General features: G+C 45.7%; 1 protein-coding gene across 10 annotated transcripts in view; it reads right to left on the bottom strand.

The window, feature by feature from the left end:
- tenm4 (teneurin transmembrane protein 4) overlaps nucleotides 1–27,890 on the bottom strand; it is a 218,687-nt gene that overhangs the window by 165,218 nt on the left and 25,579 nt on the right. For all 10 annotated transcript variants that reach the window (XM_076975784.1, XM_076975783.1, XM_076975786.1 and 7 more), the window contains 2 exons: nucleotides 10,378–10,661; nucleotides 4,082–4,354 (listed from right to left, as the gene is read on the bottom strand). In XM_076975784.1, coding sequence (XP_076831899.1) covers nucleotides 4,082–4,354; nucleotides 10,378–10,600 — 496 coding nt within the window. In that variant the 5' untranslated portion in view covers nucleotides 10,601–10,661. The remainder of the gene's footprint in view (nucleotides 1–4,081; nucleotides 4,355–10,377; nucleotides 10,662–27,890) is intronic.

Below are 27,890 nucleotides of genomic sequence, written 5' to 3'. Positions count from 1 at the left end.
AGTATTGAAGTTTACACTTGACGTTAACACAGACTGTTAAATGAGGATGTGTCTGAGTAAAGGCCACTGAACAGAGATGCCTGCTTTTTGCAAACCAAAAATAAAACAAACTAATAGCATAGGTAGCCACACCCCCAATGCACAATAGCCACACCCCCAGTGTATGCTGCAGAACAACCTTTGGGACCCACACGGAACTATTTCCTTTTGAACTCCTCCCCCGTGGCGGGATCTTCCTGTGATGTGGCTCTTGTTGAAAATAACGGCAGATCAATGCAACCTCACATTTCCCTGCTGAGAAGGTTAGATGAAAGCTGCACAGAGATGACATGGATTATGAAACATTTATAGTTGGAAGAGAATTCAATTTAAAGAGGGATCACTCAGTCCACGTCAGCTCATCAGTCCAAAGATGAGGCTACCAAGAATGTAAAAATATGGGGAAAATATTTTAAAAAACAAAATCTCCAGTTTGTGGTTGTTAGAAAAATTGTATCTATTCTAGGGGTGTATTCAACTAAGGATTTTCATAGTCGAATCTGATTCGTCAGCTTTTCCCTTTAGTCAACTAATAGTCGAATCGGGTTTATTTTTATTTTTTTTATTTAGAGCACCTTAAACGGGATCCCGAACGTAAAATTGACACGAATTAAGTGTTATATCGTGATCTATCGATCGCCGGTGGTTGGCGCCAGAGCAAACTAGTAACTCATTGAAACATATATGTGGATTAGAGGTAAATAAACTGGATTTTTTTTTCGGCGTGAGATATCGGAAGTGTGGCGTGAGAGCGTGTGAAAACGGTCAAATGTGTGTGTCTCACGCTCAATGCGTGAGAGTTGGCAACCCTGCATTATAATCTCGGCAGATGCTGCGCGTATTCTGTAGCGTGTTCAGCTCCGCTCGTTTGGATTGTGCAACTGCAGGGTGTGATTTATTAATGTGTAGTAAGGAAGATGCCTATTGTTAATGTGCAAACATCATTTAAAAATATTTATTAACAGAAATTAGGATGATTTTATTTGACAAAAGGCTATATATAACGAAAACAAAAACATTTAATGTAACAACTAATTCTTAGCTGCATCCTTGGGCACCCCCATGCAGTTAGAATGGTACATTCGACTATGACGTTCATAGTCGACTAGGGGGTATAATCGACTATAGTCGAATCAGTGACTATTGCAGGACACCCCTAATCTATTCCATTCCACATGATTTAGCTTTGCAGCACTTTTAAAATAGATCACCATGACAACCAGTTCAAGCAGAGTGGGTGCTACTCTAGAATGTGGCGGTGAACTCAAGAACTACGTCACAGGTTAGGGGCTGGGGTCAGGGGTCAGGGGTTAGGTTTGGGGTAGGTGTTAGGGGTTAGGTATTAGGTGTTGGGGTAGGTGTTAGGTATTAGGGTTAGCTATTAGGTGTTGGAGTTAGGGTTAGGTATTAGGTGTTGGGGTAGGTGTTAGGGTTAGGTATTATGTGTTGGGGTAGGTGTTAGGGTTAGGTATTATGTGTTGGGGTAGGTGTTAGGTATTAGGTGTTAGGGGTAGGGTTAGGTATTAGGGGTAGGTGTTAGGGTTAGGTATTACTAATTCAAATTACTTGAAGAGAATCCTCATTTAATCTATATAACTTTAACCACGATATTTATACGTTCTACGGTGTCAAAACATCGTCGCAGCTGGGAAAAACATTCATTAGCTAAGTAGCAGGCTCGCTAACAAAACAACCAGAGAGCATACCAGAACAATGCTGAAGCAATTCAGTTTGTTTTAGCCAACATAAGGGCGGGAGGATCACATACCCGGACAGACCATTTAAATATTGGTGACACTATAAGAATAAAACCTCCTACACGAGGAATGAGGTCGAACATGTTTTCTTCAAAACAGACCTGGACCGAGTCCGCACACAGCTCGTGTTGGGACTGCAGAGACAGAAACGCTTCACGTGGCAGGGAGCTCACCTGCGACTTCATGAGGTTGGGGTTTTACAGGTGAGCTGATCGATCAATCAATCAATCTATTTACTGTATATGTGTGTGTGTGTGTGTGTGTGTATTTATATATACACATATACACACACACATACATATAAACATATTTTCCTCATTTGCATGGATTACACTTCACACACAAGAGCTGAGAAAAGAAACTGGCAGGAATAACAATGGAACTAATGTGAAGTGGCTAAAGAACTAGCAAGATGAGCAGAGCACAGGACCGTAATCAACACACTATAAACACACACCTAACACATACACACACACATCCAACACGTACACGCACACACACTCATCATACACACACAACACACTCACACAACACATACACACACACGTAACATGTACACAAACACATACACTCATCACATACACAACACACACTCAACACACACAAAATGTACACACACTCAACAGTGTGAGCGAAGAAGGAGAGAGACAGTAGGACGGGAGAGAGAGAGAGAGAGGGAGAGAGAGAGAGGGAGAGCTCTACTTGAAGGGTTTCAGAGACTTTGCACAACTGACATTTTGCTGCCAGGTTCTTAATGTGTGGCTTCTGAAGCCTCGTTCAGACTGTAGCAGACTGATGAGAAAGTGCATGACACACACTTAAATGTGAGAATAATTAAGGCTTGACTGCACTGCAGATGCCTGTTCCCTCAAACACAAGGTCACACATTTGATCATTTTAAAAGTCAAAGCACCTTCTGAGCACTAAAGTCCCTACAGCAGACAGCATGAAGAACCATATCTTCAAGAAGAACCAAATCTTATGGTCTAAACATTCACTTCTGGGTAATGGCAGGTAAGTAGTGTGTAGCTAGGGTCCTGCTAAGAAATTAATGTTCATGAGAAACTTTTAAAATAAAATTTTAAAAATAAAAGAAGCAGATGTTGGAATAGCAGTGTGGTTTCATTCTAGACTCGTGAAATTAAACTTAAAACAATGCTATGGATTAAATAAAAGAATAACAATCAAAACTCCACAAAAGCAATGGAAGCAAAGGGAATCATCACCATACTGACATCGCTGTGCTTTGAGATGTAATCAGTGTAAACTCTATAAAAGATCAGCAAATTGTAACACTACTCTGGGAGTGAAACCCCTGTAGGAGTCTCAGCCCTGTGAGAATCTCTGTCCTGTGAGAGTCTCAATCCTGTGAGGGTCTCAATCCTGTGAGAGTCTCAATCCTGTGAGAATCTCAGCCCTCTTGTTTCACGGTGACACGCTTTCCATGTCCAGTGACCTTCCATGCAAGGAAAAAAGACTCATTGGGCCATCAAAGGCCATTTCGAACCACTGAAGACGGATCGTTATTTGAGGCACTGGCGTCATCAGAAAGGACCTCTCACCGACATCCCACCACAAATACACTGGGAATCATTACTACCAGCTACACTGCGATGTTTACAGGCAGACCTGCAATAATACAGAACAATACAACTATACTGCGCTCTACTTAACGCAGAGCTGAATTCACACATTTAGACACTTTTGAGTAAAAAGTGGCTTTTATGGTGAAGATGGTGTTGACGGTTAACCCTGAGTGGTAAGGGTGTGTGAGGAGAAGCCAGCATGGATGAGGCATGATGTCAGATTTATGCACAGACTCATTCACACATCTGCGAAAATCTAAACGGGTTTGGCCAGTGTGGTTCCTACTTACCTAGGTGTGGGGATAGGGTTAGGGTTAGGGTGAGGGTCAGTGTTAGGGTTGGGGTCAGGGTTAGCAAAATACAAAGCAAGAAAAATATGACTAATCAAATATATGCACATGCCAATGCCACATTCCAGACATCACAAAAAAGAATGATGCTAAATCATCAGAGTCTGTTCTGGAAAGTCATAAAGCAGCTTGGAAGAGTTTTTTAACTTTATGAGTTTATGGCTTTATGACTGTTCAAATCAGAATACAGCCCCACTAGCTTTAAAGATTACAACACAACAAGCTCAGCATTCTAAACGCTCATTAAAAGAAAAGCTCCATCCTGCTCCGTGATTGGCTGCGTGGCTCCGTGCCACAACCCCAGCAGGCCAATGGAGCAGTGCACTTCGTGAGAAACCTGGAATCTTACCGTTGTCTGTGTTCTCATGCTCAGTGTCCGTGAGCGTCAGGTTGGAGTTGGCTCTGCTCGACAGGCAGGAGCTCCGGCCCGACTTGGTGTTGGTGCGACCCCAGAGCCTGGCCGCGTGGTCGGGGGAGGCCATCCCCTCTGTCTCCGTGTCTGCGTCTGAGCCCAGGCTGACAGAGTAGTCGCGGCAGGGCATCCCAGCGTTGGGCCGGTATGCTGAGCCGTGGGGGGGTTGGGGGCGTCCAAACGTCAGGTCTCGCAGTGAGAAATCCGTCCCTGCAGAAATACACACATGAGCCAAAACGCTCCCAGGAGACGTGCCATAATTGTGCGAAACTTTGTTATATATCTACGAAGAGGGAAATATGGCAGGTATAAACACACTCTCTCTATATATTAATGTAATTAATGATATTCCATACCTTCATTAATTAATTCAACAAAAGGCCATAAAATTAACAAATACACAATGACACATTAGAACACTGAAATCAGAACTAAGTCTGACCATAGTGTTGACAGGCAGCCCACACTACCCATAACCCTAAACCATAAACCCTAACCCTAACCCTAACCAACCCTAACCCTCAACCTCACCTTAACCCTACCCTAACCCACGGTTGTTGAAGGCACTGCCTGCTTTTGTCATATCACATGATGACCTAACACTAACCCCAACACCTAACCCCTAAACCTAAACCCTAACCAACCCTAACCCTTACCCTACCCTAACCCTAACCAACCCTAACCGCTAACCCTAACCATATCACATGATATGGCCTAACCCTAACACCTAAACCGCTAAACCCTAACCCTAAAACCTAACCCCTAAACCCTAACCCTAACACCTAACCCCTATACCCTAACCCAGACATTGCTTAATTTCCACATGTCTGCAGCTGGACAGTTCTCAGTTGAAGATGAAAATCCACTTTAAAAGTGCTAAAAACAGGAAAGGATCACAGACAACTCTGTACATCAGCTCTGTACCATGGTTCAGTACTATAACACTGTACATCAGCCCTGTACCATGGTTCAGTACTATAGCACTGTACATCAGCTCTGTACCATGGTTCAGTACTATAACACTGTACATCAGTTCTGTACCATGGTTCAGTACTATAACACTGTACATCAGTTCTGTACCATGGTTTATTACTATAACACTGTACATCAGCCCTGTACCATGGTTCAGTACTATAACACTGTACATCAGTTCTGTACCATGGTTCAGTACTATAACACTGTACATCAGTTCTGTACCATGGTTCAGTACTATAACACTGTACATCAGCCCTGTACCATGGTTCAGTACTATAACACTGTACATCAGCCCTGTACCATGGTTCAGTACTAACACTGTACATCAGCTCTGTACCATGGTTCAGTACTATAACACTGTACATCATTCTGTACCATGGTTCAGTCAGGGTATCTGCACATTTTTAAATCTCAAATTCAATGACTTTTAAGACCTTTTTAATACCTCTCACAAGAAAAAATAATACTATTACTGGGGATGCAGGTGTGTTCCACATTGTTGAGGGTGGGGGGGGGTTTCGAACGAGAATTGTTGACCGGGGGGGGGGGGGGGGTGGGGGGGGGGGGGTTGTTGACGTTGTTGAGGCCGTATACTCCAACGCTAGGAATCTAGCACTAGGACCCTGGAGCGGTTATTTTCTGCATTAGCGCCAGATTCGGCAAAGTTCACATCGCGCCAGAACAACACACACTTATAATAATTTAATGCCTCCACTCATAAAATTCCAGACATTTTAAGACATTTTTAGGCCTTGAATATGGAAAACTAAATTTAAGACATTTTAAGACTTTTTAAGGACCCGCAGGGAACCCTGGGTTCAGTACTATAACACTGTACATCAGTTCTGTACCATGGTTCAGTACTATAACACTGTACATCAGTTCTGTACCATGGTTCAGTACTATAACACTGTACATCAGTTCTGTACCATGGTTCAGTACTATAACACTGTACATCAGCTCTGTACCATGGTTCAGTATTATAACACTGTACATCAGCCCTGTACCATGGTTCAGTACTATAACACTGTACATCATTCTGTACCATGGTTCAGTACTATAACACTGTACATCATTCTGTACCATGGTTCAGTACTATAACACTGTACATCAGTTCTGTACCATGGTTCAGTACTATAACACTGTACATCAGCCCTGTACCATGGTTCAGTACTATAACACTGTACATCAGCCCTGTACCATGGTTCAGTACTATAACACTGTACATCAGTCCTGTACCATGGTTCAGTACTATAACACTGTACATCAGCCCTGTACCATGGTTCAGTACTATAACACTGTACATCAGCCTTGTACCATGGTTCAGTACTATAACACTGTACATCAGTTCTGTACCATGGTTCTGTATAAGGCAATCATTGATTACACAGATTATGCGTAATGGCAAATAGCGAATAATTCATGAGTCCCATGTTTCATTAGATCTCATTATTTCTGCTCACAGTGATAGCAGAATGCTAGTGGCGTAAATGCTGAGGACGTACATTTATATGAATGATGAGGATGAGGAGGCAGGAAAGAGATTGGATTAAGGATCTAAAAGCTGACAAACAGAGGCTAGACTGATGGATGGCGGCTGTGGTAACAGGGCGTCTGTGAGTGGCTGTGGTTACAGGGCGTCTGTGAGTGGCTGTTTTTACAGGGTGTCTGGGCTGTGGTAACAGGGCGTCTGTGAGTGGCTGTGCTTACAGGGCGTCTGTGAGTGGCTGTTTTTACAGGGTGTCTGGGCTGTGGTAACAGGGCGTCTGTGAGTGGCTGTGGTAACAGGGCGTCTGTGAGTGGCTGTTTTTACAGGGTGTCTGGGCTGTGGTAACAGGGCGTCTGTGAGTGGTTGTGGTAACAGGGCGTCTGTGAGTGGCTGTGGTTACAGGGTGTCTGTGAGTGGCTGTTTTTACAGGGTGTTTGGGCTGTGGTTACAGGGTGTCTGTGAGTGGCTGTTTTTACAGGGTGTCTGGGCTGTGGTTACAGGGTGTCTGTGAGTGGCTGTGGTCAGCCCCGTCGACAGGGGGGGACAACCGGGTCTGTTGTCCCGGGCCCCAGGGCCAGGGGGGCCCATCAAAGAGCCCAGCAATTCATTTTTTATTTAAAGTTTATAATTTAAAATAATCTTGAAATCTTTCATTAATATAAAATTCTGTACTCAAAATAAGCTCAAAGGCTAAAATATATATGTTGTTTACCTATCTGCATATTTTCCATTAAGTGCATACACCCCCGCCTCCCACTGAAAAATGGTTTGATCCAGCACCGACTGTAGCCGGCTGATACCCGCCCAACAGCGGGAAATACAGTGGTGGATAGTTAAAGTAAATACAGAAATCTGGAGCGCAGAAAAGAAAGGAAAAACATTTACCTGTGCGCCCGTGTGCGCGTAAGGCCCTCGCACACGGGCGGAGCCACTGCGATTACGTCATTTTCGCTGCGCGGACCCTCGCGCCGCATCAAGTATAAACCAGTCAGCTGTCAGAAACAGCTTTGATGTGTGACTATATTATATACTATATGACCTAACACAAGGATTGTCTGCTACAGAGAAAATTCAAATGACGTAAGCCGGGGGGGGGGCACATGAAACTTTCTTGTCCCGGGCCCCAGCAAGACTGTCAACGGGCCTGGCTGTGGTAATAGGGCATCTGTGAGTAGATGTGGTAACGGGGCGTCTGTGAGTAGATGTGGTAACAGGGAGTCTGTAAGTAGCTGTGGTAATAGGGTGTCTGTGAGTGGTTGTGGTAACAGGGCGCCTGTGAGTGGCTGTGGTTACAGGGTGTCTGTGAGTGGCTGTTTTTACAGGGTGTCTGGGCTGTGGTTACAGGGTGTCTGTGAGTGGCTGTGGTAATAGGGCATCTGTGAGTAGATGTGGTAACGGGGTGTCTGGGCTGTGGTTACAGGGTGTCTGTGAGTGGCTGTGGTAACGGGGCGTCTGTAAGTAGCTGTGGTTACAGGGTGTCCGTAAGTGGTTGTGGTAACAGGGCATCTGTGAGTGGCTGTGGTAACATGGCATCTGTGAGTGGCTGTGCTAACGGGGCGTCTGTGAGTGGATGTGGTAACAGGGCGTCTGTGAGTGGATGTGGTAACAGGGCGTCTGTGAGTGGATGTGGTAACATGGCATCTGTGAGTGGCTGTGGTAATAGGGCATCTGTGAGATGATGTGGTAACGGTGCGTCTGTAAGTAGCTGTGGTTACAGGGTGTCCGTAAGTGGTTGTGGTAACAGGGCGTCTGTGAGTGGCTGTGGTAACATGGCATCTGTGAGTGGCTGTGGTTACAGGGTGTCTGTGAGTGGTTGTGGTAACAGGGCGTCTGTGAGTGGCTGTGGTAACAGGGCATCTTTGAGTGGCTGTTTTTACAGGGTGTCTGGGCTGTGCTTACAGGGTGTCTGTGAGTGGCTGTTTTTACAGGGTGTCTGGGCTATGGTTACAGGGTGTCTGTGAGTGGCTGTGGTTACAGGGTGTCTGTGAGTGGCTGTGGTAATAGGGCGTATGTGAGTGGCTGTGGTTACAGGGTGTCTGTGAGTGGTTGTGGTAATAGGGCGTATGTGAGTGGCTGTGGTTACAGGGTGTCTGTAAGCTACAATACATTTGGTATTCATGGAGGGAGACGGGTGTTTTTCCAGGCCATCATCAGCTGGAAACATTAGAAGGTCATAAGAGACATCCGTGATTTGGCATTCACCTCAGCTCCCTCATTAATCTCCTGCCGCACCAATAGCATGGCTACAGAGCTGCATACAGCAGTCCTGTAATCTCTTAACTTTAAGATGATGCCTTTTCTACAAGTAGAAGAGAATATATGAAGATCAAATGTTCATCTGTGGTCTTTGTTTTAAATGTTTTAATGCAATCACTGTGAAGCATATCTGGGGAATAGGGTATCTGCAGACCACAGCCACAGCAAAACCCAGTACTGCAATTACCACGCCCCCTACATCCACAACCACACCCCCTACAGCCACAACCACACCCCCTACAGTCACAACCCCTAAGACTCATTATAGTGCTTTTCAAGTCAATGTCCAGGTCATTATGAGCTGGAGAAGACAAACCGCTAGGGTGACTGTTAACACCTCATTAAACCAATATGGATATATGAATGATAATTAGATCCAATTATCAGAAACCTCTAATTAATGCATGGACCTAATGTGGTTTAAGTACCAAATGTCAGAAAATGTACATTATGGATGAGGATATGTATATATGAGAATATGGATATATGCCAGAGTAACTCATTATTTTGATATACTCCCTGGTTTTAATGACTGCTTGATGGTGAAAATACTATTAATGAGATTAATGAGTAGGCCCAGTAACCCTAACCTAGTAACCCTAGTAGTCCACAGAGAATCTGTATTTTTCTCCTTTTAAAGTTCTATTTTATCTCCAGATCATTGATATGTAGGGTGTGTGGAGTGTGGGGTGTGTGGGGTGTAGGGTGTGTGGGGTGTAGGGTGTGTGGAGTATAGGGTGTATGGAGTGTGGGGTGTAGGGTGTAGGGTGTGTGGAGTGTAGGGTGTGTGGGGTGTAGGGTGTGTGGAGTGTGGGGTGTAGGGTGTAGGGTGTGTGGAGTGTAGGGTGTGCGGGGTGTAGGTTGTGTGGAGTGTGGGTTGTGTGGGGTATAGGGTGTGTGGAGTGTGTAGGGTGTAGGGTGTGTGGAGTGTGTGGAGTGTGTGGAGTGTAGAGTGTGTGGAGTGTAGAGTGTGTGGAGTGTAGAGTGTGTGGAGTGTGGGGTGTAGGGTGTAGGGTGTGTGGAGTGTAGGGTGTGTGGGGTGTAGGGTGTGTGGAGTGTGGGGTGTAGGGTGTGTGGAGTGTGTGGGGTGTAGGGTGTGTGGAGTGTAGGGTGTGTGGGGTGTAGGGTGTGTGGGGTGTAGGGTGTGTGGAGTGTAGGGTGTGTGGAGTGTGTGGAGTGTAGGGTGTGTGGGGTGTGTGGAGTGTAGGGTGTGTGGGGTGTAGTGTGTGTGGAGTGTGTGGGGTGTAGGGTGTGTGGAGTGTGGGGTGTGTGGAGTGTAGGGTGTGTGGGGTGTGGGGTGTGTGGGGTGTGTGGAGTGTAGGGTGTAGAGTGTGTGGGGTGTAGGGTGTGTGGAGTGTAGGGTGTGTGGGGTGTAGGGTGTGTGGAGTGTGTAGGGTGTGTGGAGTGTGTAGGGTGTGTGGAGTGTGTAGGGTGTGGGGTGTTGGGTGTGGGGTGTAGGGTGTGTGGGGTGTAGGGTGTGTGGAGTGTAGGGTGTGTGAGGTGGTGCCATTACCTTGCCTGGTGACCTCATCCACCTCATGGTGCACCAGCTCTTTGACACGGCCTCCGTACGTCAGCCGGGAGTCCTGATCGAAGGCTTTGAGGGTCTCGCTGGAGCTGTAGGACTTGGGGTTGAGTTTGCCATCCTCGCTGTCGGCTGACGAACTGGTGTATCGGCGCTCTGCGTCTCGCCGGGCTGTCAGAGAGCGGTAGGGTCTGCGGTCCTTCGCTTCCATGGTGGCAGCGTTTCAATTCTCCACATCAAAAGAAGAAGAAAGGAGTCCAGTCCCCGTGAATCTGGAACAGGCAGCAATAGAGACAGATGTCACCTTTATGTGGGTTTTATTATTTCCTTCTTGAGACTCTGCTGTTTGCAGCCCTGCCCAGAACCCCATATCTAATCTAACACCGCATCTAATACAACCCCACATCTATTTCAACCCCGCATCTCATCTCACCCTGTCTTTCTAAACTGGTGTCTCATCTAATTCTTTATCTTATCTAACCCAGCACCTCATCTAACACTTAATTTCATCCAACCCTCCATCTCACAAATACCACTGCATCTCATCCAGCACTGCATCTCATAAATGACACTGCATCTCATAAATAACACTGCATCTCATCCAACACTGCATCTCATAAATAACACTGCATCTCATCCAACACTGCATCTCATAAATAAGACTGCATCTCATAACACTGCATCTCATCCAGCACTGCATCTCATAAATAACACTGCATCTCATAAATAACACTGCATCTCATAACACTGCATCTCATAACACTGCATCTCATAACACTGCATCTCATAACACTGCATCTCATAACACTGCATCTCATCCAGCACTGCATCTCATCCAGCACTGCATCTCATCCAGCACTGCATCTCATCCAATACTGCATCTCATCCAATACTGCATCTCATCCTATACTGCATCTCATCCAATACTGCATCTCATAAATAACACTGCATCTCATAAATAACACTGCATCTCATCCAGCACTGCATCTCATAAATAACACTGCATCTCATCCAGCACTGCATCTCATAAATAACACTGCATCTCATCCAGCACTGCATCTCATAAATAACACTGCATCTCATCCAGCACTGCATCTCATAAATAACACTGCATCTCATCCAGCACTGCATCTCATAAATAACACTGCATCTCATCCAACACTACATGTTGCCATTCTCTGAAGTTTCACTGAGGCCTTTTCAATCCCAATTTCAACATTTTAAGTTTTGTTCAGTGTCGATCAATGAATACACTTGAGTTCTCATTCACTGAACAGGAACAAAAAGAAAGTGTCTTAGACAAACAGTAAACCATCAAGCTGCAAATCCACACACATCAACATTATACACTGACATCCAGTCACACGCACCAACATTTCTGCCACTTAATGTTGCTGATAAGATCATAGATAATGTCAATAAGTAAACAACAAGTGTCCTGTAGTTGATCCTGTGATAGACACTGGTTTATCCGCCCTGTCTGAACCTCCATTACAACACACAGGAGAGGCTTGTTCTTCAACCCTTCCATACCAGGACAGTCTTCAGGATTTATCCTGCTAAAATACAGCACAGCAAATCTTGTGGCCATAAACTTTATGGTCCAAATCCTGCCACAAATATTCACCTTGTTTCCCCTTAACGAGTCTGAGAGTACACACACCCCTTCCTGTCGCCTCTCCAGGTGACAGCTGTCTCTCTGTGGGTCGTGCTATTAGATGGAAATCACGGCTGAGAGTTCATCTCCTTCAGGAACATTGTACAAGTCAAGACTTAGTCATAAATTCATGAAATACACTTCTATTTAAGGAAAATCTACATCATATATTGCAAATGAGGGAAATACAGTTAGCTGATAATATCATTTATATGCTACACATATAATTATGGGGCTTTTATGTATTTGATTTAGCTTTTTGTATTTGTATTGCAACAAAATAAAAAACCATAAAATTGATAAGAGTTGATCAAGAAACAAACAAACACAAACAGCAAACAAACAGAACAGACACCCAAACAAACTGCAAAGGTCAAGTGTACAGTCTGCACAGTGTGTAAGTATAGCAGTTGGGAAATTTTAACATAATGGGGTTGTGAACAACAGTAGTACAATACTAATGTAACAGAGCAGTGCATAACAGTAGTAGTGTAGAGCTATTGTAACACTGTAGTGCATAGCAATAGTTGTGTAACACTAATGTAACAGGTTAGCGCATAACAGTAGTGTAACACTAATGTAACAAGGTAGTGTATAACAGTAGTCTAACACTAATGTAACAGTGTAGTGAATAACAGTAGTGTAACACTAATGTAACAGGGTAGTGAATAACAGTAGTCTAACACTAATGTAACAGGGTAGTGAATAACAGTAGTCTAACACTAATGCTAACATAATGGGGTTGTGAACAACAGTAGTACAATACTAATGTAACAGGGCAGTGCATAACAGTAGTAGCGTTGAGCTATTGTAACACTGTAGTGCATAGCAATAGTAGTGTAACACTAATGTAACAGGATAGTGCATAACAGTAGTGTAACACTAATGTAACAGGATAGTGCATAACAGTAGTCTAACACTAATGTAACAGGGTAGTGCATAACAGTAGGCTAACACAAATGTAACAGGGTAGTGCATAACAGTAGTAGTGTAATGCAAGTGAAAACAGGGGTCTGCTTTGCCTCTGTAAGCTTGGGGATCCAGACACCAGTTCACTGGCCTCTCTGTTCACTAGCAGATAAGCACATTACTGTGTGCACATGAGCAGAGTGTGTTGGTGAAGAGCAGAGTGTGTTGGTGAAGAGCAGAGTGTGTTGGTGAAGAGCAGAGTGTGTTGGAGAAGAGCAGAGTGTGTTGGTGAAGAGCAGAGTGTGTTGGAGAAGAGCAGAGTGTGTTGGAGAAGAGCAGAGTGTGTTGGAGAAGAGCAGAGTGTGTTGGTGAAGAGCAGAGTGTGTTGGTGAAGGGCAGAGTGTGTTGGAGAAGAGCAGTGTGTTGTTGAAGAGCAGAGTGCGTTGGTGAAGAGCAGAGTGCGTTGGTGAAGAGCAGAGTGCGTTGGAGAAGAGCAGAGTGCGTTGGAGAAGAGCAGAGTGCGTTAGTGAAGAGCAGAGTGCGTTGGAGAAGAGCAGAGTGCGTTGGTGAAGAGCAGAGTGTGTTGGTGAAGAGCAGAGTGTGTTGGAGAAGAGCAGAGTGTGTTAGTGAAGAGCAGAGTGTGTTGGTGAAGAGCAGAGTGTGTTGGTGAAGAGCAGAGTGTGTTGGTGAAGAGCAGAGTGTGTTGGTGAAGAGCAGAGTGTGTTGGTGAAGAGCAGAGTAATCCCCCCCTCAGTTATTTCACTTGTTTCTCTCGAGCGCTCCACAATCGCGGAGCTCTAAATGATATATATATTATATATAATTATATACTATATATACAGCACAGCACAGTCTGGAGGCTCTGATGTGGTGGTAGCTCGTAGTACTGAAACAATATCATTACTGATACAGCAGTACTGAAACAATATCATTACTGATACAGCAGTACGGAAACAATATCATTACTGATACAGCAGTACTGAAACAATATCATTACTGATACAGCAGTACTGAAACAATATCATTACTGATACAGCAGTACTGAAACAATATCATTACTGATACAGCAGTAAGGTCTCTGAGCTCTAGTCCTTTACAAAATTATGAATTCCAAATCTAAAAACAGAAACGTTTTCCGTGCTGTTGCAGCGCTGTAAGGGTAGTTTATTGAAGTCTGCTGGGTTGGGGTGGGAGTCCGCAGTAAAGCGGATCTAAACTCCTTTCAACAGCTCTTCTCTTCTGCAGTGGCCATTGTGATGCTGAGGTCTCCTTTTGTATGGACTGACGGCTGAAAAGATGGCCGTGATTAATAACGTGGGCCGCGTAGTGCAGGGACCTCTGCCATCAGCTTTCACATCAAGATCCACAAGAGCTCAGCAGCTCGTTCACATCTCAGAGACTTTGGCTTCAGGGTTACTCATGTGTAGCCTTCACGCGGGACTCTCCAGACTATGCTAATTTTTGAGGCTTTATGTTACAGTTTAAGGTTTTCTTTAAATGTTTTGTCGTGAGTCCGAGTAAGAGACAGACACAGACACAGCACCTTTGCAAACGCGCCTCCCTGCTCGTCATTAGACGGCTGGTATGTGTGAGGTCGTGTAAGGTCGTGTCTTTGGGGCCCTGGGAAAGTGGTCCAGTCGTTCAGTAATGCAGCAGACAGATGCTGGTGCAGATACAAGTGTGAAAAGACACTCTTAAACAACTGCTGAGAACTAAGAAATATGTGTGTGTGTGTGTGTGTGTGTGTGTGTGTGTGTGTGTGTGTGTGTGTGTGTGTGTGTGTTTAAAACACATCTGTGGCAAAAGACAAAGTGGTAGCAAACTCGAGGAAGCCCTGGAGATGTGGGACAGACTAGACTGGGACAGACCAGACTGGGAGAGACCAGACTGGGAGAGTCCAGACTGGGAGAGTCCAGACTGGGACAGACCAGACTGGGAAAGACCAGACTGGGAAAGACCAGACTGGGACAGAAAGGTAGGAAACAGGTAGTAAACCCTTAACACAGCTGCACAAGGTTCAGTACTAACAGTAATAACAACATTAACAGTACTGACAGTACTAACAGCACTGATAGCACTGACAGTACTAACAGCACTAACAGTTCTGGGAGTATGGTGGGGGTGATAGTGGGGGTGATGGGGGTATGGTGGTGATAGTGGGGGTGATAGTGGGGGTGATGGGGTATGGTGGGGTGATAGTGGGGGTGATGGGGGTATGGTGGGGGTGATGGGGTATGATGGGGGTGATAGTGGGGGGTGATGGGGGTATGGTGGGGTGATAGTGGGGGTGATAGTGGGGGTGATGGGGTATGGTGGGGGTGATGGGGGTATGGTGGGGGTGATGGGGGTATGGTGGGGGTGATAGTGGGGATGATGGGGGTATGGTGGGGTGATAGTGGGGGTGATGGGGGTATGGTGGGGGTGATGGGGGTATGATGGGGGTGATAGTGGGGGTGATGGGGGTATGGTGGGGTGATAGTGGGGGTGATAGTGGGGGTGATAGTGGGGGTGATAGTGGGGGTGATGGGGGTAATAGTGGGGGTGATGGGGGTATGATGGGGTATGGTGGGGTGATAGTGGGGGTGATGGGGGTGATAGTGGGGGTGATGGGTATGGTGGGGTGATAGTGGAGGTGATAGTGGGGGTGATGGGGTATGGTGGGGAGATAGTGGGGGTGATGGGGGTGACAGTGGGGGTGATGGGGTATGGTGGGGGTGAAAATAAACATCTCCATGCGAAGCGTCACTTTTATGTTGCCTCATAGTAAAAACCGTGAATGACAGTAATGAAACCAAAATCCTGCACAGCCGTTTACTACAGCAGAGAAAACAAGAGTGACAGATACATATTCCAGTGCAAAAATCCCCCAGGCCCTCACACACCCCTCGCACACATCAGCCCCTCACACACACACCATGACACACACACCCCTTACACACACACACACACACACACACACACACACACACACACTGCTTCCTACAGGCACCCCATATCTCTGTCTGTAATGCGGCAGTGAGTTATGTAGAAGTCTGATTTATGGTAGTATATCTGGATCTATTGTTTTGACCAAACCCGCCTCTGACAGTTTGATGTTAAGCTTTTTGAACATAGAGCTACTAAAATTTCAGGTGACAGAACCATAAAAAATGCTCTACAAAGACCTCAATACTGTAAAAATGTGAATAGTACATACAAAACAAAGACTAGACAATGTGTAGTGTGTTCCACAACTGATCCACACCCTAAACACAAGGATTTGAGCTGTGCTGTTGTGATACGATGCACAAATTTACTATTCAAACCATAATGACAAGTGTCTCTGGTGGTGACATCCTTGTTGGGAGGATGAGGGGTAGTTGGGAGGTCAGCACCTGGGAGAGAAGCCAGCCCCATCACACACACACACACACACACACACACACACACACACACACACACACACACACACACACACACACACACACACACACACACACACACACACAAGCCCCTCACACACACACCCTACGCACACACTCACCCCTCATACACACCAGCTCCTCACACACACCAGCCCCTCAAACCACACACACACCCCACACATACCAGCACCTCGCACACACACCAGCCCCCACACACACAACCCTCACACGTACACCCCTCACACACACCAGCTCCACACACACTAGGTCATCACACACACCCCTGCACCGACATACACCAGCTGACCAATCATAAACTCCTCACACGCATTCCACACACACACACCTCTCATACACACACACCCCTCACACCCATACACCCCTCACACACACAGCCCTCACATGCACCAGCACCTGACACACTACCCCGACACACACACACACACACACACACACACACACACACACACACACACAAATCCCTCACAGCAGTTCAGTGCTGAGAAGATCCAGCACTGTGGCCCAAAAGCACCTCATATTCCTCTCTCTCTCTCTCTCTCTCTCTCTCTCTCTCTCTCTCTCTCTCTCTCTCTCTCTCTCTCTCTCACTCCTTAAATATGCCTGCTCATCCCACACAAGCCAGGACCCAGCAGGAGTGGCTTTCAGGAGAGGAGGATGGAGAGGAGTTCAACTCAACACTCTTGAGAAAACGAGAGGAAAACTCTACAGTGTGTGTGTGTGTGTATTAGGAGTATTAGCATACAGGATGCTCAACAGTGTGTGTGTGTGTGTGTGTGTGTGTGTGTGTGTGTGTGTGTGTGTGTTAGGAGTATTAGCATACAGGATACTCAAATATCGAGCATCATGGCTAGAACAGAAAATAAATAGTGCCATAGGAAATGAACTGGGGACAGAATGAGTGAGAGAGAGGGAGAGAGAGCAGAGTGATGAGGGAGAGAGAGGGAGAGAGAGCAGAGTGATGAGTGAGAGAGAGGGAGAGAGAGCAGAGTGATGAGGGAGAGAGAGGGAGAGAGAGCAGAGTGATGAGGGAGAGAGAGGGAGAGAGAGCAGAGTGATGAGGGAGAGAGAGGGAGAGAGAGCAGAGTGATGAGGGAGAGAGAGGGAGAGAGAGCAGAGTGATGAGGGAGAGAGAGGGGGGTGATGAGTTATGAAGAGGGAGTGTTGGGGTGAGTTGTTGACAGGGAGTGAGGGGGTGGGCTATTAAGAATTAGTGAGTGGTGAGTTATTGAGAATGAATGAGGGGGGGTGAGTTATTGAGAGGGAGGGGGGTGAGTTATTGAGAATGAATGAGGGGGGTGAGTTATTGAGAGGGAGGGGGGGTGAGTTATTGAGAATGAATGAGGGGGGGTGAGTTATTGAGAGGGAAGGGGTGAGTTATTGAGATTTAGTGAGCATGCAGGAATGAGTGCCACAGTGGCCCATTAGTAATTCCAGGTTATGCTCCCCCTGGCCAGAACAGCTTGTGCTCAGTCCCGCAGTGCCCCCAAGGCCCAATCCCGCAGTGCCCCCAAGGCCCAATCCCGCAGTGCCCCCAAGGCCCAATCCACACAGTGCCCCCAAGGCCCAATCCCGCAGTGCCCCCAAGGCCCAATCCCGCAGTGCCCCCAAGGCCCAATCCCGCAGTGCCCCCAAGGCCCAATCCCGCAGTGCCCCCAAGGCCCAATCCCACAGTGCCCCCAAGGCCCAATCCCACAGAGCCCCCAAGGCCCAATCCCGCAGTGCCCCCAAGGCCCAATCCTGCAGTGCCCCCAAGGCCCAGTCTTACTCACAAACAAGCCATGCTGTGATTCTCACAGGTATCCTGTGTGATAGGCACAACGCACTGGGTTAAAAATATTCCTTATTATGAGCCAAGCACTGCCAGCAGGACTAGAGGTCACAGGACATGAAAAATGTGTGTGTGTGTGTGTGTGTGTGTGATGAACCACCAATCCAGAGTATTAGACTGACACCAATATGGACCTTATTAATCGAATCAGCTATCGACCAGATGCATCCGATACATATTTGATACAGTCTTTTAGCCACAATTGCTCTTCATGGACAAAACCACTTTGTATTTGTATTAACCGAGCAGAAGTGAAAGCTCATACATATAATCATTAAGAATGATCGCATCACAGGTGTGATGGCTACCCCTCTGCAGCCTGTCTGGTGATGGTCATGTGACCTTTTGTTTTTTCTTCTGCTGTTCTGGTGATGGTCATGTGACCTTCTGTTTAAGTTCTTCTTCTGTTTGTGCTGTATGTTGTGAATTTGTGCCACTCCCACACACTTGTGTCTTGAGTCTAATACTCTGTGTTGAGTCTCATGCACTGTGTTGCCTGTGTGGTCTTTATAAGCACTCTGTGACTAACCCAGACTAAACTAGGCATACCCCGTGTCACAATTGGCTCCTCTCTACCTGATAATCATGTCTTTGTTTTCTTTTTCCATGTGCTCTTGGTTTGGTTTCTCGTGTGTTTTTAGTTGTGAAGCCCCATCGTTTAATTCTCTCCCCACTGTTCTCGTTCTCACCTGTGTCTAGTGTCCTTGTTAGTTCATGTATTTATTCATGTGTGCACCAATTGCATACTTCACACTAATACTATAAAGTATATACTATATACTGATCTTAATAGTATGGGTTTGATGTTTAGTTACAGATGTAATGTTGAATATATTACATTTGCACTGGCAATAATCCCAAATTAATAAAGCCTCAAATTCTACCTTGCTTACAAATAGATAAATTAAATCTAGCCAGTTGGCTGGCTAATTAGGTACATAGCTAACCTATCTAGCTAACTAGCTTGCATAAATACAAAGGCCAAACACTACAACAGCTAGGCTGCTAACTTATACTAACATTTGAAACAGATTACTAAACACTATTTATTATGTTTGTTAATTATTATACTTGAAATATAATAAATCCAAATTGTACTGGCACACATTCATCTGCAACCACTGATACTGAACAGCCTAGGTTTTCATTGACCAGTTACAGATATGCATCTTGAATTTATTAATCTAATAAATCTTTGACTCTTTTAACTATACTGCATACTACTCTTATACTAAAAAAGATGAGTAAATATTATGTCTTGCTAATATGCTTTGTCCTGTTTTATATCTTGTCTTATTTTACAATATCCATGCATGACCCCTGCTTGGTGCTTCTTGTGTATATTTGATTTTAGCTTGTTTGTTGTTTGGTGTGTCCTTAGTTAGATGTTGTCACTGACCCAAAGGCAGTGACTTTTAAAATGCTAATTTTGCAAAAGAATAACAATTAAATGGAACAGTGTAAGTTTGGGGGAATTGGCAATTTCTCTGAAAGAAATATGTACATGAAATTGGGTTTATCTGATGATTGTGAGGGTGTTCACATTGATAGAGTATTCAAAAAGATCTAGATCAGGACTCTAGTCCCTGAGCAATGCCTACGAGGCTGCAGCGGTTCTGTTCACCAGGTGACCCTGCGCTCAGAGCTGGGAGATGGGGTCATAAGCACTTCATTGTACTGTATCTGTATAAAAGACATTCCATCTGGCCTAAATGATTATTAGTTTTGCTTTTTTTTTTGTGACAGCAATAACAAAGCCAACTCTGCGTCACTCATGAACCCCGTCAGGTGGTGGGGGTGTCCTCACCTCTGAAGGCCATGTCAGCGTTCCATCTGCTTAGAGGTGGCTGCCTCTCACCTGTCCTGTGTTTTTTTGACTACAGGTGGCGCTGCAGAGGGCCGCGTTCCAGTGTCTCCACATTCAGATCTCTCTCCTTTGAAGAACTAGCTCACTAGTGCGGTGAACAATGCCTCGTGCCGTGAACAGTGGTGGAGGTGTGGAAGTGTGTGTTGTGCTGGTGCAAGTAGATCAGCTACATTAGTGTTACAGGCGTTTTAAACACTGTCTACTCACTGTAAACTCCATTAGATGCTCCGACCTCATTCCCAGCATCTAGACCCCAAACACAGGACCAGCATAGCACACACTAACACACTACCAGCCTGCCAGTAACACTGCAGTGCTGAGAGCGATCCACCACACAAATACTACCTGCTCTGTGGGGTTCTGACCATCGAAGGACCGGCTGAAACAAGGGCTAACAAAATATGCAGAGAAACAGATGGACTACAGTCTGAAACTGCAGAACTGCAACTACCCAGAACTACTAGAACTTCTGCTATGTGGTCATTGGATCTGAAAGAAATAGATAAAGAAAACAGCTACAAGGAAGTATTCATAGAGCTCAGGGAGTGTGTGCACTGTCGAACAAAGTAAACGCATCCCAGTCCAAGGCCGTGGGATATTACGAAGCTCAAATCTGCACCCTGTGACTCCGTGAACCCCTGTCCAATCTGAGGTGGAAATCTGTGTGTCATACTCTCTTCAACCAGGAGGAGGACTTTCTAAAAATAAAATTTTCACATCCACCCACACACACACCCACACAAACATACACACTAGGCCTGCACGATTTGAAGAAAATGTGCCATTTACAATAACAATGTTCGACAGTATGAAAATGACGTGACATGTGATAAAATGACTTTCTATAGATAGATGAATTTCTATGTTAACAGATACACTGCTAACATGCTCAATGAATAAACTGAATAAAGAAATACCGTATTTCAAACTTACTTTAATTAAGCAAACTGCAAACAAAACACCCAACCAATTAAAAAAGAATGTTAATTTAAATCATACAATTTAACTGTAAAAATTTGTTACATTTTTCCTGTCCTCTTTAAACAAGGAAACCAAAGCAAGTGTCCAACAAACCAGAAAGAATTTTAAACTACACTAAGGAGAAGAATAGAAATTATACTAAAGAGAAGAATAGAAGTTATACAATCAAGAAAAAAGGAAATTACAATGATGAGAATAGAAATTTAACTAACAAGAATAGAAATTACACTAACGAGAAGAATAGATAATACACTAATGAGAATAATCAGACTCAAACACAAAGGTGTATAAAGGGCAGCACAACCCCCCCCCCCCCCCCCCCCCCCCCCCCCACACACACACACACACACACCTCCACCAGAACACTGTAGCGTATACTTGTGGTAATATCCCTGTGAGCAAATGCTACCTGGTCTTGAGGTAACAGTACCAATTAAAGGTCCACCAAGACAGCTGTAAACGCCGGGGCTGACTGAGAAGAGACTCGTGTTCCAACAGCTTTCTGGAGAGAGAAGATTCCTACTGTCTTCTAGGATGTGTGTGGACAACATGGTGTCATCAGATCTGTCCTGCTGTCTCTTTCATCCTACCCAGAACACAGAGGCCCGGAGCTCTGCCCCAGATCCTGAACGAACGTGTGCAGAGAGACGCCTCTCGCTGGCAGACCGAGGAATAGTACAGCGATTCTACTCTCATTCTACCCTCTCTACACTCCTTTTACACGTCTTTACTTGCCCTCCGCACTTGATTTACGATTGTTTTGCCATTTTCTGCTAATGCACTTCCACCTAAACAACTACACAGCAAAACAACAGATCGTCTCCAACATTCACCACACACTGGATCTAGAACAGAACGAAGTGGTTAAGTAGGTGAAACTATAAAAAAACTGAACTGCGTTAACCCTGAAATACGATCAAAATAAACGAGCGTGTGTGTACCAGGTGAACTCTGGATGACCTTTGACCCTTTCTCATCACTTCTCTCGGTGCATGTGAGTGCCATGTTGCCCTCTGTGTTCCTGGACGGGAGTAACAGGGAGAGAGACAGACGGACAGAGTGGGAGGGCTGTGTTAGTGTGAGGACTGCTGTGATGTGAGAACAGGGCCACTGAATCACCATCATTCCTACACACCTGCCATTCTGACTTATAACTCAAGTCAAACCTGCATAAGATGAATAAATGATTCAGTAGTGTGTCTAATGGTAGATAAATAATGAAGCATATCATAACATCCAAAACAGGATGTTTAGTGTCATTAATGCAGGAGTCCACCAGTAAGTGGAGTTGGTTTAACTGGTCGTCTGCCTCGAACTGCACAGCAGTTATGAGGGAATCACTAAAATCTCCTAAGCAGCCTGTCTGAGCAGACGAGCGTGAACCACTGGTCCATAATTTGTTTTTGGTTTGCGTGACAGTGTAGCCCAATGCAAGTTGCTGTTAACAGCATAATCCACAGGGCCTGAATTTACTGCACAACACAGCATGCTCCTTTGATAGTAACACTAAATCTCATGCGTTAAAGTCCCGGTTCATGAATATTTGCTCAGCCTGTGAGCTGCCGGTGCCTGTACAACACTCTCCTAGCAGCTCAGCATAATGAGCAAAACGACACCACAGAGGACAAGCACAGAGAAACTGAGGCAGAAACATGTGCGTGTGTGAGAGCATGTGTGTGTGTGTGTGTGTGTGTGAGCAGGAGCACACTGTGTGCAGTTAGTGCAGTGCTTCAGGCACTATAGCACATGCTCACACCACCAAACTGTGCAGCACTGCTGGATGAAAGGAAACAGACCCAACCATTCACAGCTCACTAAGCAGCCATGCCAATGTACTGAGCACTATGTGGGGTGTATTCGCAGACTGACACAGATAAAGAGTCACTGCAGGAATTTTGAAAATGACGAGAATTCTATCAATTAGAGATTGGGAAGATAAAATAGTCAACACATGCTGTTCTACTACTGTAACTACAGGACACACACTCTTGTGCATGTGTCTCTTAATCAGACATAATCCTGCTAAAGACATAAGCACATCTTTATATGTTAATGTAATTCTGTAGGTCAGTCAGGATTGATCCGGACAGCTGCAGGCAATGGCGACAGGGTCTGATCAGAGAAACACAGGCAGGCGTGTGGATTGTAACAGCCGACCCCATATGAGAAGCAGCAGGCAGCCCAATCAGTGAGGGGAATGTGATTAGCCTGCGCGCTCTCCACAGGTGCCCCTGTTAGCACACTATGCTAATGCTAACAGTGCTAGTACACTATGCTAATGCTAACCGTGCTAGTACACTATGCTAATGCTAACCGTGCTAGTACACTATGCTAACCGTGCTAGTACACCATGCTAATGCTAACTGTGCTAGTACACTATGCTAACTGTGCTAGTACACTATACTAATGCTAACCGTGCTAGTACACTATGCTAATGATAACCGTGCTAGTACACTGTGCTATTGCTAACCGTGCTGCTCTCTCAGGGAATCAACACTCTAAGACACGCCCAATCAGTCTCTCCCAACTCATAAATCTCAAAATGAATGTGTCACACAACTCATATAATGGATGCTTGGATGGTCACACACACACACACACACACACACACACACACACACACACACACACACACACACACACACACACACACACACACACACACACACACACACACACACACACACAGAGTACTGTCTAATTTGCCTCTCCTTCACATCCTGCCTAATGGATCTATTAACCAAATGGAGACGAGGTAAATAGCTGCAGAATGGGATGTGGAGTGTGGACGTCTGAGAGTGGACGCCTGAGAGTGGACGACTGAGAGTGGACGTCTGAGAGTGGACGTCTGAGAGTGGACGACTGAGAGTGGACGACTGAGTGTGGACGCCTGAGAGTGGACGTCTGAGAGTGGACGACTGAGTGTGGACGTCTGAGAGTGGACGCCTGAGAGTGGACGTCTGAATGTGGACGCCTGAGTGTGGACGCCTGAAAGTGGACGCGGTCAGCAGGGCCGCCAGCAACTGAATCAGCCACTCGGATGTTCCACTGGGCTCTGCTGCCTGTCTGACTGCACAGCTAAAAGTCAATGGGCCAGCAAAGTGATTGAAAATGAAGCATTTGAACAACTCCTGCAGGAGGGAGATGGGGCCATGATGCACGTTAGTGGCACATCAGCGCAGTGACGTTTAATTGCAGCTCGGACCACATTCTGGGTTAAATACAGCACCCATGTTACTGACACATCAACTCACAAGCACCTCACAAGCGCAATCCCCTGTGAAACGTCCCCCATATGCCTAAGAGGTATCACGAACAGAACCCATATGACAGTGGTTCAGTGTAGTGGGCCGGTGCTAGGGGACCTCACACTGTTCAGCACATGGGAGCAGGATCAAAGGTTCAGCAGTGAGCCTTACCCATGCTCACGCACGGCATGCTAAGCGTCGGCTTGAAACGACACTCCCACCGCTGTGTATCTCTCTGCCATCTCCGACACCCACCTGCGTGCTCTGGACGGAGATGACACGAAGCAGCGTGAGCATCATATGAGCTCCACCTCTGTGGCCATCAGAAGCCTGAGCCTTCACAGCTTCCAGGCTGACCGTAGCTTTTTTATTATCTGGCACAGACAGGGACACCGTGGCCTCCCACGAAAGTTTCCTTCTACCCTCGGACCGAAGCCGTACACGCCACGCTACAGTTAAATGGAAAACATACAAAGTCCCACACGGAACCCAGAGGGACAAAGAGACCTGTGGCAGTCGGCTGGGTGACACGGCAACACGCCGCCACGCTACACACAACACGCCAGCACACCAACACGATACACACTGATGTAACAACACACCAACACACTACACACTGATACACCAACATGCCACACACTGACACAGCAACACTCCAACACACCAACACGCTACACACGACACTCCAACACGCTACACACCGACGCACCAACACACCAAAACGCCGCCACGCTACACACCGATACCGCAACAACCCAACACACTACATGCTGTCAAGGCAACACAACGACACGCCAACATGTTACACACCAACACGCTAAACACCGACACGGCAACACACCGACATGCCAACACACTGCAGCACACCGACATGCTGATACGCTGACACAATGACATGGCAACACACCAGAATGGTGACACAGCGACACACCCACACAGCAACACGCCAACACACTGACAGCACATTCTGTACATATGTGTCTTTCTTTGTTTCAGGAACAGAATCAACACCCCACTGATGCCACCTGAAAGACTGTAAACTCCCCGCACCTGAACAACTGTAAAAACTCTACTGTCTAACACTACTAATCTCCCCAGGAACGAGTCACTGCTAAAGGTACTGGAAACAAAGTCCATCCATCACAGCAACATGTCAATGAACAGAAGACATTCATGGAAACCATGCTGTCTACCAATCTGGATAGCTAGCACCAATCCATGTGTATGGTCCTTACTGACTTTCTTTTACACATGGAGAAATGGTAAAATCAAGTTACTGTGAAAAATTAATTCAAGCTATGGTGGTCCAACTCAATCAATTGATGGGTGTGAAACATGAATTCACTCAGTGGTTCTGAGCAAGTATATTACTGTGGGTGTGTGGATGTCTACAGTAGCAGGGTCCAGTTTCACGGCTGAGCCTCTGTTCTCTCTGTGAGATTTCTGCAGCAGTGGGGTCCAGTCTCATGGCTGAGGTTCTATTCTGCAGCAGTGGGGTCCAGTCTCACGGCCGAGGTTCTGTTCTCTGGGGCTGAGTTAATGCAGCCCCTAGGGAAGCTTCACTTTCACAGCTGTATTTTGCATTTATTAGCTCACTTGCCAGAGGAGCATAACCAGCCGTGATCTTTCCACACATTTACAGCTTAGAAACTGCTTCATACACAACGTGGATCCATAACAATTTCAGCATAGAGATATGAAACGATTCTTATGATCAGGGGTGCGTTTCCCAAAATTCCATTCTCAAATTTACAAGTGTTAATTTGTAACTCTTACATACTCTTTGTAACTTGTAACATTCATAACTCACTAAGTACTTCTTAATTCTCACGTGCAGTTCTACCTCAAATAGCGTAGAGCTAATTTCCCTTTAAAGAGCGGTTTTAAGCACAGCATTAGCACATTTGTAATATAAGAAATTATGGAAATTCACATTTATTGTAAATGTTACATTAATTGTTAAAAATCAAAGCTGCTAGCTTGAATAATGTAGTCAGTATTTTCCTAGAATTAAATTAACTTTGCTGTGCCATGCACTAACATGCAGAGAATGTTCATATGCTAAAGATGCATTACATGAAATCAGAATAGGTTTTCATGTAATTGGAAGCGTTCCTGGACCTGTCAGTACAGTGGACAGCACAATGATCCTCATACACACTCTCAGCTTCTTGAGCCCTGTAATAAAGGCATAAGAATACACGTCCCCACCCAATAATTCTTCTCAAACTACAATGCTACATACTACTACTCATACTACTGTGTTAGTTTGCGTGATGTGGGCTGAAAGGAAACATACACCACTGCATAAAGGTGAATGTGTCTTATGCAGCCAAGTCACCTTTACATGTGATCTTAGAATACCAATGACTCCTTAACCTGTGCCAACTGGGATGGTGTGCTGGTGGATATATGTACTGGGTGATAGCAGGTATCTACTCTGAAGATTCTTTCTTACTCCTGGCTTGAATGGCCAGGAGAGAATGACTTTACCAGGCTGGCTTAGAAACACGGCAAATGATGACAAAAGATTTTGCTAAAATTCTCACGAAACATTTCATACATTTATGTATGTTTGTTGTTTGTTATATGTTGTAAACATAATCTAGACTTCTATGAACTTGCGTTCATTAGGGTGCCCACATCACCTGCCCCTGAAGCTCCACGCCCACATCACCTGCCCCTACAGCTCCACGCCCACATCACCTGCCCCTACAGATTCATCCTCCCAGACTCACTCTGCTCCAACCCTCCTGCTTCACACATGCTTTTAAAATATCAAGTAACAGCCCCTGAACGCTAAACACAACCAACACGCCACAAAAGGCCCCGGACTGCTGAGAGGCTACAGCAAGCCAACAGGGAACTACAGAGACTTCAAAGGGAGTGTAAAGAGCCGGGGTCCAGCCGAGAGCAGACGTCTTGCACGAACAAACAGCTCTTAATTGCGGTGAGTGTGATGTGCAGAATGCAAGCTGCTGATGGTCTTCCAGATGGGAAGCTGTTTTTGCACCGTGTCCCGCTAATGCAGCAGGACGTAACAGCGGGAGGTGGAGCGTCCCCCAGAGACTCGCTGTCACTCTGACGCCACGGCGCTGGAATCAGGGATTGAGATGCTGCTGCTGGTATCGGTGCCAGGCCCGTTCGCTTGTGGGCACCACGGCAACCTCCCAGCTATGTTACCTGGGTAACATCTCCCAGCTATGTTACCTGGGTAACATCTCCCAGCTGTGTTACCTGGGTAACACATCCAGGTGTTACTTTGTTGTGTTGCATGGGTCACACAGACCCATCACAGGCTGCCGCTGCCTGACGTCCTGCTACTGTTTAGCACGGAGGTGGTGTGGACAGGACAACAGGGAGAACAGGACAGGAGAAGAGGGAGAGCAGGACTACTTGCAGTTCAACAACTGCCACATGCATCCTGCCCCAATCTGCAATCTGAATGAATATAAATATGGTGTTTAATGCAATAAGAATTTAACACCCAGTGCCCACTTAACACCTGATGCATTTATAAGCACAACACTTTCATGTTCGTCTTATGCAAACATAGCAAACATTTTGAACTTCAATGAAATAAAGC

The sequence above is a fragment of the Brachyhypopomus gauderio genome, chromosome 16, assembly GCF_052324685.1.
Source record: "Brachyhypopomus gauderio isolate BG-103 chromosome 16, BGAUD_0.2, whole genome shotgun sequence".
Taxonomy (NCBI): domain Eukaryota; kingdom Metazoa; phylum Chordata; class Actinopteri; order Gymnotiformes; family Hypopomidae; genus Brachyhypopomus; species Brachyhypopomus gauderio.
This window is presented reverse-complemented; position numbering and strand designations above follow the sequence as displayed.